We start from the raw sequence: 16,816 nt of genomic DNA, 5'->3' as shown, positions 1-16,816 counted from the left end.
CTCTCATTTTTAGAGTCCTCTTCTATCAGTTCAGATCCAGAAGGCAAGCGTGTGCTCTTCAGACTTTGGTATCCAAGTCCTTTGTTCTCTTGCTGTCTTAAAATACATGAAACACATTGTGCTGTGCCATGTTCCTTGACTTGCAGGACTAGTTTTACAAACAACCATATCCTTTTCTCCTCCCAACCTGTATCGTGTTTAAAAAACTTTCTTCAAAACTTTTTGCCAAGATGATTTAAACCAGCTGGGGCAGGGCAGAGAAGAATGCGTTGCTAAAGTATCACCCATTTATTGTGTTTCCTTTTTCTGCTAGGATCCACAATGGCTGGGACAGTTTTCTCTTTTCAAGACTGAGACAGACCACAGTAATGCAGACAATCTCAGCAAGTGGTTTGCCTAAGAGAGAAACTTAGAAATACAGAAAAAAATTTGGTTGGTTCTTCATTTTGTTATCCTTTAACCTAACGTATGATTTACAATGTCTTAAGTAAGTCTGTGCTTCAGCTTGGTCACTTTATTCAATTTCTGTTGGGTTTTTTGGGGAATAAGAAACGTAAATCAAACCTCACAAAATGAAATGAAACTCCTGTAATATCTGGATTCTAGCTTTATATATAGACTTGGTTCTATTATGGCCCTGAACTATACTCTTTGGATCCAAACATGTATAAATCTTGAGGAAGTTTAGAGTCTTTTCTGAATTTGGACGTATTTCTCTCTGGCATCTATCTTTCCAAATGCAGAGAAGATTTATCTGTTATGTAGTACAGACATTCAGAGCCCTTTATGTTTATATCTTAAACCAAAGGGGTTCAGAAGCAAAGATTTCCTAATTAATTCTGTTCTTTTCATGATGCATATGAAATTGTTGTAAGTTGACTGGTTTGGGAGCATTTTATGAAGACTTGAGTGGCCCTGAAACTTATTCTGACTGGAATTCCTAGAACTTTGATCTTCTGTATATTGAAGTGTTTGCACACAACACGCTAAACAAATAGGTTGCCCCTGCTTTTCACTATAGAGTATTCAGCATAGGATAGTCCCAGCTTGCTTAGAAAGAACGCAGCTTATTTTACAGTGGGGCAGCTCTTATTCAGTGTATTTAGGTGTCAGATTCTGTGTTGCAGTACACTGACTTCAACAGTTTTGCAACATCGTATATAAGAGTGGGAAACTCCCTTTTTTCCAACATTCTGTGTGGTGTTTTTGTATTTGTTGTTTTTATGAACTTTACAAGGAAAAATTGTAAGATTTGTTATTAGGCTGACTATTGGGATAAAAAGAAAATTTTAGAGTTCTTGTGAAACCAGTTATGTTTTTCTCAGCAGATTTTAGGTGTCTGTTCATATTATGAGCAAAATTCTGTCTGAAAATAAGTTATGTCCATTTCTTTATGGGTTTATTGAGAACAGAAATTTCCACACCATTCTTCCTTTAATGTGACCACAATGGGCAGTTGTAATTTGTCCATTTATATAAAAAGAACCAATTAGCAAATTAGCCACCATAAACTGTTAGTACACCCACTTTTGCTGACACGTTTATTGCGATTTGCAGTATGCACGATGTTGATTTTCAGAAATGTTCAGATTTTTTGAGAGTATGAATTATAAATTCCTGAATCACAGAAAACAAGACTGCAATAAAAGTTGGAAACACTACATACTACTCATCCATGTCATCCTCAAAAAACCCAGGATGTTGCAATTTTTCATAGTTTGATTAAAAGACTAAAACCTCTTATTCATTTTGCAGCTAAAACAAATCAAGACGGATGTTTTTTCATCCATTTATGTACTGAACAGAAGGCAGCTAATGAGCATGTCAGCAAATGTCTAGAGAAAACCTAAAAATAGACAACTATGTAAACTTCAATGCACCACTCGGAACATTACACAGCGTAGAATCTCATAAAATAAATGCGTAATTTTGTCTAAAGACTTAAAGCCCTTTTAACAGGGTTTCTTTAGTGGTAAATATTTCAAAGGAAAGGAACTTATCTCCAAAAAACACATCTAAGAATTAAAGATGGTCCCTAATGAACAGACAAAGGGAGTTAAAAAGAAGAGAAGCCTTTGCAACCATAAAAGTAGAGTTCAAAATATCATCCCCCTTACAAAATATTTCCTGAAAATAGGCTTGTGGAGCACAAAAGTCAATTCTGGAAACTCTAGAACTATGCAAGCAAGTCCAGTAGTCGGCACTTTAAAAAATAAATAAAACCATCCAGCAACAACTGTATGCTAATTGCATTTAAGAACTAAGAGACCACCTACATAGAAATAAAATAAATCTCACTCATGGAGCTAAAGCAGATAGTTGAGATTCAAACTCTGTTAACCCAACCCCTTGGGCTCACTTGAAAGAGCTTACAAAGTCACTACCATTTTCTTAGGGATGGAACAGAAGTGTAATATGTGCAGCACGGTCTCGAGGCTCCTAACTCAAGTTTGCTGTGGGAGCTGATGAGCATTTCTTGGCACGGATGTTCTCTCCCTTCCAGAGGATCTGAGCAGATTTTTCTTGCTGAATGAGCACAGCTGAGACAGGGAGAAACAAGGGCCCCAAGAGCAGCTTATGTGCAAGAGACTCCTAGTTTTGTATAATGCTAAGAAATCCTACAAATCTTTACTTATTTTCGGTCAATGAATTTTTATTCATTTAACCATTTAATTTGTTTTACCAAAAACCAGCTTTGTGAAGGCAAAACCTTGAAATCTCACGATCAAGAAAGTTAAATATTTTCTGAATTTCAGACAAGACAGTAAATTTTGGAATTTTTCAACACAATAGCGAGAGGCCTGTAAGTCGGTCTCTTGAAGCAGCTTACGCGAGCCCTCCTATTCCCTCTAGAGGAAGTACTGAAAATCATTTGCAACAGTGCCCCCCTCTCCCCATTGGCCATCATCAGGTTATAGATCTTCAGAAACAAAAGCTGCCCAGGCCTCCTTTCATTCTCTCAAATGGAAAAAGAGAAGAAAGAAATAATCAAGGCTTTTGAAAGCTCATCATCTGCTCTGCTGCTGGTATTTGGATTTGCTGTAGAAAGAGTTGCACAGGAATGTAAATGGATATATCCTGACCATAAATAACCTGAAAAACAGAACAATAGGTATATTTTTCTTGATGTTTAACTCTTTTCCCAAATCTTTCTATTCATAGTTAGTATTTGGCTCCGGTTAAGTTTGTGATTCAACTGTAGAGCTTTAACTTTACCTGATAAAAATTCTGCAAATCCTTGCTATACTCTTTTTGTTCTGATTTTAGCTCCTGTTTTCTGTTAGACTTTTAAATTCAGTTATGGAAGTTAGAGCTTCATATTTCTATCATAAAATTAGGTTCAGACCTTCACTAAAAATTATTATTCTGCAGCTGCTATTGCTGCTTAGAAGTGGCTCATTGAATTCTTCCTTAAGGATGGGGTTGTCTTGTCTTAATTCTTCTCTAGACAGAAGCCTGGACAAGAAGAAGCCAGTTACAAGAAAAGATATTCCCAGAGGGAAAGCCAGTAGAAAACTCTTCAACATTTAATCAGAACAATTTAATTCTGCTGATATTTGATCAATAGAAACACAACTAAAAAAATCCCACTCAAAGTCAGAACAGCTTAGCCAAGAAAAATTTATAGATTTTTCACATGAGGGACAGATAAGAAACCAGAAAATGTAGAACAACATGAAGAAACCTTTCCATTATATGAAGTATGTTTTAAAAAAATAAAGGCCTTTAATAATAATCCTCAGGAACTGCTGTGAGACTTGCATACAAACCTGCTTCAGTGTTCCTGAAAAATTAATTTGGATCTTTTTAAGAACGCCCTGACATCTGGCTTGATCTTTGGCTGATAGAATGTATTTATATTCCCACACCAAATCACACACAGCTTGGCTGGAAAGAAGACAGCTGCTTGGGCACTAGTGTGTTTCAGTTTGAAGTACATCTAATCTTTATTGAGTTATTTGAGCCTTGTGTGCCAAGTGCAGAGACACATGCTTTTGTGGGGAGAGGATTTTTTTTTTTTCCTTTTAATATTAGTGTGTAACTTCGGCCAACAAAGTAGTGCTTAGGAGACAATAGCAATTCTCGAAATGCATTAGACTTAAAATCCAATAAATATACCAAATGCTTTTGTATAAATCCTCATCCAGTTTGTTGCTTCTGCAGGAGCCGCTGCTGTTGGAAATCAATCTTGAACATTTTATGGCTCAATTAACTCTGAAAACTCTTTAATATCTTCTCGTCTGATTAACTTCACCATTTTTTAGTCCTCTGCAAATTTTCCATTAGTTAGTCTTGCGTATATGCTGAATTTGGCGTAAGTGCCTTAATTGCATATGAGATTTTGGGCACATCAGTTTTGTGGATAAACTCTTTCTCTGTCATCCTACCAAATGAACTGTTTGCTGGGGAGTGTGGGCTGGGGTAAATTCAGTTCTGCTCAACTCACTGACCAAATCTGAGATTTCAGAGGCTCTAGAAAACGATCATCTACAGGTTTTACTGGTAAAACAGTTATCCCTTACCTGAGGAAAAAAAAAACTGCCCAGGAAATAGCAGTTTCCAATATATCAGTTAGACTTTATCTCTTCTACCTTGGTTAGACTGAACACTGCAGTCCCGATGAAGAATGAGAGATTGCGGAGGAGATTAGGGACCAGCCGCCATCAGCACCGTGGCAGGTTTTATCTCCTCGCAAACACGATGCTGTTATTGGAGGCCGTGGCATCTTGCAAAATCTTGTGGTTAATTGCTTTTGATACAAGTCCAAAAGCAGAGGGTGGGCTATAAGAGATAAAATCATGAACTGAATTGATCTTTTTGTCTCTATTTTAAGGGATATTGAGCCTCAGGGGAGGTTTTCGGTGAAAAAGCTGGGTAGGCTGAAGATCTGAGGTAGGACAGATGTGAGAGCAATATCGTTTGGCAGCTCTTTCTCTGCCAATCCTGCATGCACTGGGAAAATCTGTCAAAGGAGGCTGTATCGCAGGGAGCAACCTTCAGTTGCTGGTCTGTGTTCCCCATTGTACTAATTTCTGCATTGAGAACTGGTCTCTTATCAACACGTGGCCTTCTATTACAAAATTAGCATTTAAAACATAATTTAACATGCTGCGTGATTCACAGGTTTTGTGATGTTAAGCCTAAGCCTTTTCAGTCTGGTTTTCATGTGTTGCAGTATGTCCTTTTATAGTGCTCTTTTTTTTTTTTTTTGAAGCATATAATGAGAAGAATCAGAAAGGCTCTAACACCCATAATTTGCAAAGTATCTTTCTTTAGAGCAAGGCAGCTCTTGTGGATGTTGTTCTGGGTGTATCTTCGTTTAACTATATCTGCCCGCTCTTTAGCAAACAAATAAACTTTGTAGTTAAACTACAAATCTTTCACTTGACTGAAAGTGTAGCACAGCAGTTGCTCCAACACATCAAGATGTTATTAAAGAGACACATGGACTCAGAAAGGCATTTTCTGAAGGATTACACTGAGTAAGTACACAGCAGTTACTAAAATAAAAGTTGGCGTTCAGATCATATTAACTAGGAACCAATATTCCTAAAGATGTTGTGTAAGTAATTATTATATATTAGGTTGCCATACCTTTGTGTGCTGTGTCCAAGAGCACAAATGGCAAATATACAGTCATGATCCCCTCCCAGCAAGTGAATGGTAAAATAACTCTCCTCCTATTTCAGAGCACGAGCGTGTTCCTACATACAAGATACACAGTCAGCAAATACAGCGATGAAGATGTACATGTCAACGGGATTAAGATAATGCAGAGTATTAATATGGCACCAGGCACTGTTGCTGCACTTAGATGTCTAACAGCGTCTCCGTTCCAAATCCTTTTTGGAAAGGTTTAGAACACATTTACTGCACAGTAAGAATAAGTTCATGGTTGAATGAATTACAGTCAGTCATTATAATAAGATAATACTCACACTCCACTGATAATCCCAGTTTGTGCTAATAGCACGCATCGCCTCTGCAGATACTCTGTCGTTGAATTTTGTTAGTTTTTCCAAATATATAAATATGTGTATTTATACACTGCTTAGCATTATTTTATCTACAGAAAAGATTTGGAAAACAAAGTCTGGAAAAGCTTTTAAAAATAAAAGATCTGGAAAGACTTGCTTAGGAGTTGCTGCTTTGTACGTAGAAATTTTCATCCAATCCAAAATCTGGGTTTATTGCTAGTAATACTACTAATTTCCTTGCTGCTTGTCTTACACCCAGTGTATCATTGGTGTATCATTCTCATGCTCTGAACTTAAGATATTTTTACCATTATGTAGAAAAATGCCTTAAAAGGTTTAAAAACTAGAAAAAAGCCTTCAGCCCCCAAACACAGGTTCATTCCATTTACTTTGTTTAAAAAGAAACGTTTACTTCCTATACATAGTCAGTAAATAAAATATGCCTGAGTGATTTTATGTATATAGTTCAAATACCGTGTTTCACCGAAAGTTATGTCTCAAGTTTATTTGCAGATTTCTTCAAAAGTATGAGAAAACCATTGAAGTAATAAAAAAGGAAAGAAAATCAGGAGTTTAGAATGCTCTGTTTTATTCTTTTTCACTGTGCCAGTTTTCTGTTTTCCTTTTCTTTGTTTATGAGAATATAAGATTCATTGACAGAAAAATTTTGAAATGTACTGCAGCCCAAAAACTGGCCTGCATGGTTTTGGTAAGATTCCATGACTTTGTGTGTCACGCTCAACTTAAAAAGGAGGAAGAAACCCATCCTCTAACATATCTTTATTCAGTCCCTACTCTTATTAATGCTTCCATTAATCCAACTCCACTACAGTTCAATGCAAATATATTAATTAAGGGATTGGTACATGATGGATTGTGCTCCATTTTTATAACAGGATTAGGAACGGGAACTTTATGAATTAAACTGAGGATTATATTCAATAAGGCATTTGGTAACAAAGCAGTGACATCATTTTCTTAAAAATCTCTAAGGTTATCTTGGAGATTCTTGAAGATATTTACCTATGGTTGGTTGATTTTGGGGATCCCGTGTTTGCAAGTTTAGCTGAGAGTACGTTGCAATTGGGTTACAAAAATTTCGATTTCCATAGGAAAAAATAGTGAATGTTTTGAGATTAAACCTTTCTGTAATTCTGCCTCTTGCTAATTGTCTCCCTTATTGTTTGCTTTCCCCTTCTCTAATGCATCCTTTTAGCTGTCCTACCTCTAAGTCCTGTCTTTTTATCTCTCTCTATCATGCCCAGACCCCACCCTTTTCCTCTCTCAAGTACTTGATTTACTCAGCTTACAGCGCTTTCTGTTCCACTTTTCCCAGTTATCAGAAAAAAGAAATCTCCTCTGGTGATATTATTACGATTACATGTTTCCTCTGAGGTTCCTGAAAAGATCTGGCAGTTTGTGTTGGCTGTTGTTCATCTGCTGTGTTCAAATTTGGCTGAGTCCTCTCACAGAATTAGTAGCCTGTAAGAATTTGGCTTTGGCCTGAATAAGCATGGATAATGTACAGAGGACGTCTTCTGAGAGATCGCTAACTCAGTGCAGTCTTCTGGATGTTAACTTGTGCTTAGTATCACAAAAACATGCACAGGACAAGTCTTGCTGTGTCTGCTATGGCTGCAAGGATTATGACACTAGCAAAAACTTGAGTTTTCGTTGTAGAGATCAGAGAAGTGGAAGCTTGTGGGCTGTGAGAGGGGGCACGGGAACCTAATTTTCCAGTTGGAAGCAGGGTCAGGACAAATGTTCTACCTTGGAGAAACACAGCTAGGATTCAACAATTAGAATATGGCATTTGGATAACTCAAACCCCAACTTTTCTTCATTATTTATTCATTCACTTAGGGGAATATGTTGTCATATTGTATAGCTCACAGATGGTGTTTTTTGTTGAAACTTTCATAACGAGTTACTCTTGCGCAAAGATACATAAGATAGATTGCTAGAAGGGAAGTTTTTTTGCTTAACGTAACGTATTCCTAATGTTTTATTTGGCCTACAGGTATGCCTCCAGTATTATCATTTGTTACAACAGTCATAATCCTATTTGAGGAGAGCATAAAATCATAATACTTAGCAAGTTCCCTGCAATTTTTTAGAATCATAGAATCACTGAATGCTTCAGTTCCATCTTGCCTTTTTACAGGATGCTCTAAACAAAAGATAAAAAGAGCATTATTGTATAAGAGAGGGGGCGTGTGTAAATGTGAGTAAGGACATGAGGACTGCAGCAAATGAAGAATAAAAGCACCTGAGGAGAATGAGCACTGAACAGCCCTGTAAACACTGCAAGGTTCCCACCTGACAACAAAACAGTTCATTGCTGCACCTGGTCTTACTTTTAGGACAGTGAAGAGCAAAGAAGAGAGGTTTCCTGTAACGAAGTATGGCTCTTTATTTCAATTTCAGTTTTGCTTGACAACAGGTTTTGTGAATCCAAGTTTACACTGAAAGATATTTTTAGTATGAAAAAAGGCTTTATGATCAAGGAATTTTCTTTTAATCACTTCTTCGGAAATATATTTTGATAATAGCAACCGCTCATTACAATGAAAAACAGAAAAGGCATTCATTTACTGTGGCATGGGAAGTACTGCCAGTTCTAAATACCCTACATAGTTTCTTTAAAATTTTTATGTTCTTTAGGCCTCAACAAAAACCAAAGCTCCTCTTCCGGGTTTGGTAGCAAACAGCCTGTTATTCTCCAGTGCTAACCTTTGCACATCGGTTTGGTAATAAGCTTTTTTAACATTTTCTAGGAAAGTGTCCAGCTTGTCAGTGGGCACCATTGACACAGTGCAGCCGCCCCATCCAGCTCCAGTCAGACGTGACCCAGTGGCCCCAAATTGCCTAAAACAAAGTAACAGAAAAAAAAAAAAATCACGTAAAACAAACCAAGAAGGAGTAATTCATGATATATAAAATGCCTATAGAAAACTAGTGAATATTTTAAACAAAATACATGTGTCGTGGATTTTCTGAAGTTTGCTTTGTTGTATGTGACATTACAGCAATTTGCAGTTACCAGGTTGGACAAAAAGAAGAGTTGCTGACACTTTTTAATTTTTGACAATTCCAAAAGTCACCTTCTTGTATAATGGTTCGGCATCAGCTGTTTTAAGGATCACAGCACAGCTGAGATGAAGAAAGCGGGAGAAGAAAGGAATTGTGTTAGCAACATTCATAAGACACCAGAAGTGAAAACAGAAATACACGACAAAAATAACAAAAGAGGGTTCATAAACCAGTTGCACAGGATGTAGGCATGCAAGCCATTTTCTAATGTGGCAAAGACAAATGGCTCTATTCTTCCAGAACAGATCTAAAACACGCTGAAGATTCACAGGCTTCTGCAGGACTGCTGAATGTGCCAGTCAAGAAAAGAAGAGTTCAGAAACTCTCAAGAAATCATAGAGTCACTGCACTCAAACATCTGTTTATGCTGAATAGACAGAGTTATGTACTTCTCTTTAGAGGAATCTCATGAACTTAACAGATCCGCAGCAGTAGAGGTAAAGTAAGAATTTAGACCCAGAAAGAAAAAAATGTTCTTGATAAAGAGGGTGAATAGAAAGAACAATGACAAATAAATGACATCCAAAATATAAATCACTCCCAGCCTCAAGATACCGGCCTGTTAGAAATGTCCTACAGTAAATCCCATGCCATTACTCTGCAAGATTCAGCCAGCATCTCATTAGAATTTAGTAGGATGATTTTCATTTGTTTGCTTACCTGTCTTCCTGAGCTTTATTTAGATTGAGAAAAAGTAGGAAAATACCATGTCAAAAATATCTTTGGTCTTTTCTGACCTAGTCAGAACAGGATGATTTAGAAAAGTTATTTGAAATCTTATTCTCATGAGTGACCTGATTTGATTTGTAAACAAATACTTTTGATGTGTTTCCAATACCCATACACGGAGAGATTTTCCAGTCCTAGAATGTGTCTGAGGGGGAGGGATGTCATCATGTGAATAACATTGGAAAATGACAGCTCATTCTGAGTAGGCTGTGGTGATTTTTCATGTGTGCATTTTATGTTAAATGAATCTGGTATACTGCTGGGTTAGTAGAGGTTTAGGTCATACTTCAAGCAAGTACTTACATATGTGCTTGATTCTAAACATCCTTATGTATCTTCTTGAACAGAAACACTTTCTTCAGCGTGTCTGTGTGGTGCTGGCTTTCATATTGACTCGATTTTATGTTCAATTCTTTATTTCACGTTGGTGTTTTATTTTACTTAGTATTATTATTCCTGTAAGCCACTCATTCTGTGATGCAATTTTTGTCATTTCTGGTCCATGGAGCAACCTCCTAAAATGAGCAGGATCCAATCCAGTCTCAGCTGCAATCAATAGGGAAATTCCCATCGACTTTATAAGGCACGATTCACTTTTCAAAGTCTGCGACTTTGTACCCATTTGGTCTGTTACCTCAGTCAGAACTTCATGTTTCAGATGGTGTCTGGCTTTTATTTTGGTAGGCACTGAAATCCCCTCAGAATTGTTCGGAACCTTTTATTGATTTCATAATTCTCTGTGGTCATGCTCATGCCTCATTTCTACTGACTCATTTTAAAATACTGAGTTGAAATAAAGCGTAATGTAGACAGAAAATATGCCTGTTTCAGAGCTGAAGTCACTATGTTTCAAAACACTGTGGCTAACAGTTTCAGCTGTGGTGATATGATGGGGCCCTGATGCTAAGGAACTTGGTGTTTTGATGGGCTCTCCTGTAACACCTGAAAATGAGGTGCCTGATGCTACAGGAGTTCAGAAGTGAGCACCAAATATCTGCTGGAGATGTGGTGCATGGTATCTAGATCAAAAATGAGAAAGTTAATTTTGGAAGAGGTCTGAAACAGTCTTTTTGGGGGTCTTAATCACTTCAGTCCTAAACTAGATGACTGCCAAGTAAATAGTGCGTTTACGAAGAGGAGTATGAGCAGACAATAATCTTGTGGATCTTACCCACAGCGGGCAATGTGGATTTTGTGTATGTGCAAGTGCCCTGTGCCCTACTGGGCTCTGCTGCAGCTGTGAGGACAATCAATAATGGAGAGACAAAGCACACAAGAAAGAAAATGTATCTGTAATCCCGTGCTGGGAGCTATCGGTTCCCAGTCCCAGGTTTCAGCCTTTGCTTCTTGAAGTCTTTGTATGTCATATCTTGTTCCAGTGTTCACTGGATAAAAAAGAGGGTTATTTTATGAGGAAGGGTGTATGTGTAAATGAGAGTAAGGGCATGAGTACTGCAGCAAAGGAAAGAATAAAAATTGAAGTTCCGTAGTCTGGAACGTGGAAGTGATGGGTAAGACATTACAGTATCTCATTTAAAAAAAATAAGTATGCTGTAAGCTGTGAAAAAAAAAATCAGAGCAGCATTGTTAATTCCAAATGCTCAATATTTTGAACAGTGAGTCAGAAAGCAGGGAATTAACATGATAAGATTTAAATATATAAATGGGAACCGGGGGGTTATACCATTTTGTAGCTTAGTGTGCATTTGAATAGCATCTTTAAGCCTTTCTGGCTCTGAGCGAGCTGTACGCTTCTTTTTGTAGGGTAGTTTTTGTTTGTTTGGTAGAATTTTTAATCGTGCTGTGACTCCAGGCTTTGCAGCTTCAGAAAATAATCAGCGATAAGAGTCTTGATAAAATGCAGAGTTGTCTCAGCTACCACAGTGTACCTGGATGTAATGTAAAAACTGTATATTTAAAGTGATGGGAGAGGATTCAGCTATCTTCAACTGTAAGGGGCATGGCGAAACTATCAGGATTTATACCACTAAAAGATGGAGAATAGGGGAATGAAATAATTTTATTTGCAACGCTTAAGGATTCCGAGAGATTTTTCAAAAGCACCTAATGAATTCAAGAGCTCGGGTCCAATTTTTTTTTTCTTAATTGTTTAGTAAATCTTCTATGCTACTTGCTTTAAAACCGGAGAAGTAAAGCAGCTATAGCAACATGACATAGGTTAGAGAAAGTACTTCTGTCTTTGCAAAAACTGAAAAACAACTGACCAACCAGTGGTTACAGTTTTCAGCACTACAAACCACAGCAAGTATGGATCCCTTTCTCTCTTGGCAGAGGTTGTACAGTAAAACATAAAGATCTAGGCAAAACAGAAAACATCTGGATATGCAGATTATTCTTCACAGTTTAAACCTTGTAAGGAGAGAGCAGCAGTAGACTCGGGCAATTCTGTGGAATGTATTTTTGGAAAGGCATTTTAAAGTTACAGGGCAGCTGTACATCATTGTAAGTAAAGAATGTAATTTATGTAGTTTCTGGCCATTTCTATAATCGCATCAGCCAAGTTTTCCTAGAGTGACTGGTGATTTTATGTCCCTTAGTTTTTTTTAATGTACAACTTGAAAAGTTAAGACTTTTTTTTTCCAGTAGTTTCCAAAAATTAGATGCTGGCTTAAGCTGCAAGCATCTAGAATAGCTACATACTTTTAGAAGTCTAATCACAGAATCAGAAAAAACATTCAATAATACCAAACTTCTGAAGAAATTTCCTACGAAATACTCTTGATGGGACAATACTGTAAAGAATATTGAACAAATAATTTACTCGTTTCTCTGCAATGGATGTAACAAAAAAAACAGATTATATAATTTTATTATACTGATTAGAAATTATTTCACGTGAACGACACTCCGCTGTGGTGCTTAGCTATGCTCATACTAGCTTTAGGCTCATCTGCTGGTAAGTTACAGATCTGATGTAGCATGGGCACACATATCACTCTTTTCCTTCACTTTTTATATTTTGGTCCCTGGAACTGAAATGCTTGGATTAATTTTAATTTAATTTGGTATAATCCTAATTGTATACTCCTTTCCTTTGGGTTCTGTGGCTGTGCTACTGCCTGCAAGTTAGTGTCACGATACCCAAGTATGCTCCAAGAGCAGCAGATGCTGAGCCATGAGAGCAGAGAGCTCGGCATAAATAAGAAACAGAGAATTTCCATCCCCATGCTGAGCTTCACGCTGCAATAAACTGTTGCTAGCATCCATGCTAGCTTATTTATATATAGCAGAGGTAACTCTGCGCTGAAGGGGCAGATCTTATCAGTTTATACATATTCATTTTCCCTTGTTTGAAACAGGATAGTTTTCTCCTAGTACTTCTCAGAGCAAGCCCTATCAGTATGATTCAAGGTGGATACCCTAAGTGAAGGTACTTAAAAGTCATTTTTCAGATGCTGTTGACTGCGGCATCAACACTGGGTAGTTACTCTACCTAAAAATAACATAGATGCTAAGTTTTAAGGCTTTTCCTCATCAGTGGTGTCACAGAACAGGCAGTGCTAATACCTTGCACTGGATCAAGACTTTGTAGCCCAAGACTTGTGATAATTTAGTAGAGTTTCTGTCTTCAGCTGACTCTGGAGACAGTTCTCTTTTTTCTCATACACAGATTATCAGTTTTCTTTGAGTAGCTGGGATAACCATGGTGAAATTGTCCCGCCGAGTGACTGTTGTAGTGTCCCCTATCATGTGATGATTACGTGATACAATGAACTGAACACAGCCTATGAGTTATGTACTGGATTGGCTCCCATGAGAAGGAACAAAAATTGTATTGCTAAATTACTTTCAGACTATCCAATGGCTATCAGGGCTTCTCTGTGTTTTATCACAAAGCAGCACGTGTACCCCATATGCAAAATAATCTGTGAATTTCCAAAAGTCTTCTGTTCGGTTTTTAAGTTTGTAGGTTTTTTGGCTCAGAGGCCGATCCATCTTGTCTGCAAAAGAAGTCAGACTTAACTAAATAATAATCTGTATCATACTCTATCAATTTAAAAACCTGGTAAATGGGTATTACAACTTATGAAACCTGCATGAGGATAGACGAAAGCAATCATATGGCAATTGCATGTTTGTAAAATTCATGTTCTCGTTAAAAGCTGGACTAATTTTAGTTAAAAAAGCGGGGGGGAAACAGTTGCTGGTAAAGAAATATTTTTGTAACATTCATTTTTAGGTAGGAACGTATTAACTTACTTTTTAGCTTCAAACAGAAAAAAATTCTGTTTCTTCTAGACTGAAAGATATATAGAGAGGATGGGATTTATAGAGTATTTGCTTCTAAAAGACAGTGAAACTACATTTCTTGACTGCGGGCCCACACACACCTATAGCACCTACATTTCCCCTCTGGCAGGGCAGTAACGCTCTGGCTTAGGGCAGAGTTTCCCAAAGTGAGCACACCCTTCTTCAAAGAGAAGCAGGAACCGTAACAGATGAGCACAAGTATGAAGGTGGCATCACAAGGAGCCACGATGAAGTAAATAAAGGAAGCAGCTGGGAGGAGGTGGCGGGGCAGAGGCAGGGATGGAGCATTGTCAGAAAAGCTCAGATGAGTTTTTGAGACTGCTTGCTCCCCCAAGCCATTATTAAAATGATCACCAACCACTGAATTCTTTCTACAGGCACTGAATTGAGATAAAAGTTAGCATGAGATGTCTGTCCCATGATTAAATGTACCAGAAAAATGACAATGAAGAGGGACTGAAGTACATTCTTTCAACGCGGGTCCTGTGGTGTGGACCAAACACTACATAGAATGTGAGCACCAAGTACTGGGTTTTTTACTTTCTGTATTAGTACATGGTTATACCAGATCTCGTCATCAACTAGCAGAGTTATGAAAATAACAGCCTGCTACATGCAAGAGCCTGTGATTTCCAGTTCACTTCATGCCATTCCTCAAATTCTGGCTAGAGGATATGAAACTGCGGAGGAACAGAGGGAGAAGAGAAAGGACAAAGTGACACTTGAGTAGAGAAGGCTTGTTTTATGGCAGCCAAACTGAGTCAGGGAACCCAGCTAAAAGAATGAGGCTGACGCAGCGATGGAGACTGACTAATGTGGGGAAAGCTCAGACACAGGGAAGGAGCAGCAGCGTGTGAGCCATTATAACAGTTAACACGCTCATGTTTTTTAAATGGTAAAATGCTCTTCAACCTATCTGATATCCCAGGCAACATACTTTTTTAATTGAAAAAAATGCAATAGCTTTTCACAATATACCATTATGATTCCAAGGCAACCTAAGGATGTAACAGCTTGCTCATGCCCTGGAATTCCCATGGTGGGAGTTCGGAAATGGGTAAGAAATAAACAAAAAGTAACAGAATTCAAATAGAACAACTAAGACAATGTGTTAAGAAAACCGGTTATGACTTCTTCTACAGCTTAAAAAAAGAACAGCCAACAGTCTAACATAACACTTGTGACGATGAGTCAGTCTAAAAGCAAAGTCTGTAATAAAGCCATAAACTGCAGCTTTCATCTGAAAGTATTACACAGATGTCAGTAGGGAAACAATTGACCATGTAATGTCCCTGCAGGAGGTTAATTTTGTAATAAGAGACAAGAATACTTTCATTTTAAAATTGCAATAGCCAGCAATGTCATATTTTCTCATCATTTCAAACAATATTCTCAACAGGCGATTACTCTTCCTTGTGGTCAAAACTTACAGGCAGATGTCTACCAGCCGATCCAGTTCAGGACAGCTGCATTCATACATTTCCTTGCAGCTGATATGGCTCTGGTTCATTAATTCTCCCAGCAGCTGGATTGCGTTGGCAGGTGCGTCGTTGCAGATCTTCTGGAATTCCAGCACTCTGGCAGCTTCACTATACACGTGCTTTGCGCGCTGGTATAACTTAAAGGTGGAGACTAAACAAAATGAAAATACTGTTACCCATTGCTATTCACTGCAAAAGGAACATACAAAACCATAGTAGAATTATTAGGATTTAGTAATTAATATTTTACATTAGAACTGTCTAGGCTAAATGTCTTCTGCAAAAGCTCACCCACATCTTCTTTAAAAGCCCTAATAAAGAGTATTTTAAGTTCATCAAAATACAATGTAATTTTTTCCGTGTTGATAAGTTCATGCACATGCACTGGGTTCCTTGCTGCGTTGCTTTACAGACCCAGGCCACAAGTTCAAGTTAGCAGTGACAGCATTAGGGCATTAAGGGAAAGCTTTCAGGTCCTCAAACGGCAGCAAAACTGAGCCATCAGCACACCAGAGGTACCCAGTGCCCTGTATCCATTACGTAACTCTGCGGATGGCCCTTTGCTTGAAAAAAACAAACAACAAACCACAAGAAAACATCAACCACTTCTTTCTTTCTTTTTTGTTTGTTTGTTGGTTTGGTTTGGGTTTTGGTTTGTTGTGGTTTCTTTTTGTTTTGAAACCGAGATTAACAAAAGTGCTATTACCCACATTTCCTGGTGCCAAGGTAAGGAAACCCTCTGAAACATTTTCACACTGACACAGGCTGACCCTGACTGCAAATAATACCTAGATTGAAAGAACAGCGAAGAGCACAGGTGATTTCTGCTTGGTTTTCATGGTTTATTTTTGGTGGTTATTACCAGCCAGAGTGTCGGTGCTGCCTGCCTGGATGTGAAGAAATGTCAAGCCCCGACAGGTGCTGCTTAGTGTTGACCTATTAAGATCACAGGCCAGGCATTTTGGCTAAAAAGCAGTGACTTTGGGGTAGGGGAATATTGGAGGAGAGAACAGTGTGTGTGTGTATGTGGCTGTCAGGGTAAAGACCTCCACCAAGCCTGAATAGTGGAGTATAAAAAGGAGGGGGATGACTGTGGTTAACGGTTCCTTAAGCGACTCCTATTTATAGGAGGGTTCGGTTTGCAACTAATATCCAAGAATTGATCGGCCTTTCCTGAGCGCACGTTGTAGTTCATTGTTTTTCTTTCCCAATATAGTTCTGTTTGGTTTAGTACCACAGCTGCTATTGAAGAAGCATTGTTCA

The 16,816-nt window shown here is 38.0% G+C and overlaps 1 protein-coding gene across 1 annotated transcript in view; it reads right to left on the bottom strand.

The window, feature by feature from the left end:
- Positions 1–8,366: 8,366 nt before the first annotated feature.
- GALK2 (galactokinase 2) overlaps positions 8,367–16,816 on the bottom strand; it is a 49,175-nt gene continuing 40,725 nt past the window's right edge. Inside the window, exons 9-10 of the mRNA XM_069867001.1 lie at positions 15,503–15,704; positions 8,367–8,846 (exon numbers count right to left, since the gene is read on the bottom strand). Of these exons, the coding sequence (XP_069723102.1) occupies positions 8,639–8,846; positions 15,503–15,704 (410 nt within the window). The 3' untranslated portion in view covers positions 8,367–8,638. The remainder of the gene's footprint in view (positions 8,847–15,502; positions 15,705–16,816) is intronic.

The sequence above is a fragment of the Phaenicophaeus curvirostris genome, chromosome 12 (genome assembly GCF_032191515.1).
Source record: "Phaenicophaeus curvirostris isolate KB17595 chromosome 12, BPBGC_Pcur_1.0, whole genome shotgun sequence".
In the NCBI taxonomy this organism is placed as follows: domain Eukaryota; kingdom Metazoa; phylum Chordata; class Aves; order Cuculiformes; family Cuculidae; genus Phaenicophaeus; species Phaenicophaeus curvirostris.
The sequence above is the reverse complement of the archived record's forward strand: the minus strand, read 5'-3'. Positions and strand labels throughout refer to the sequence as shown.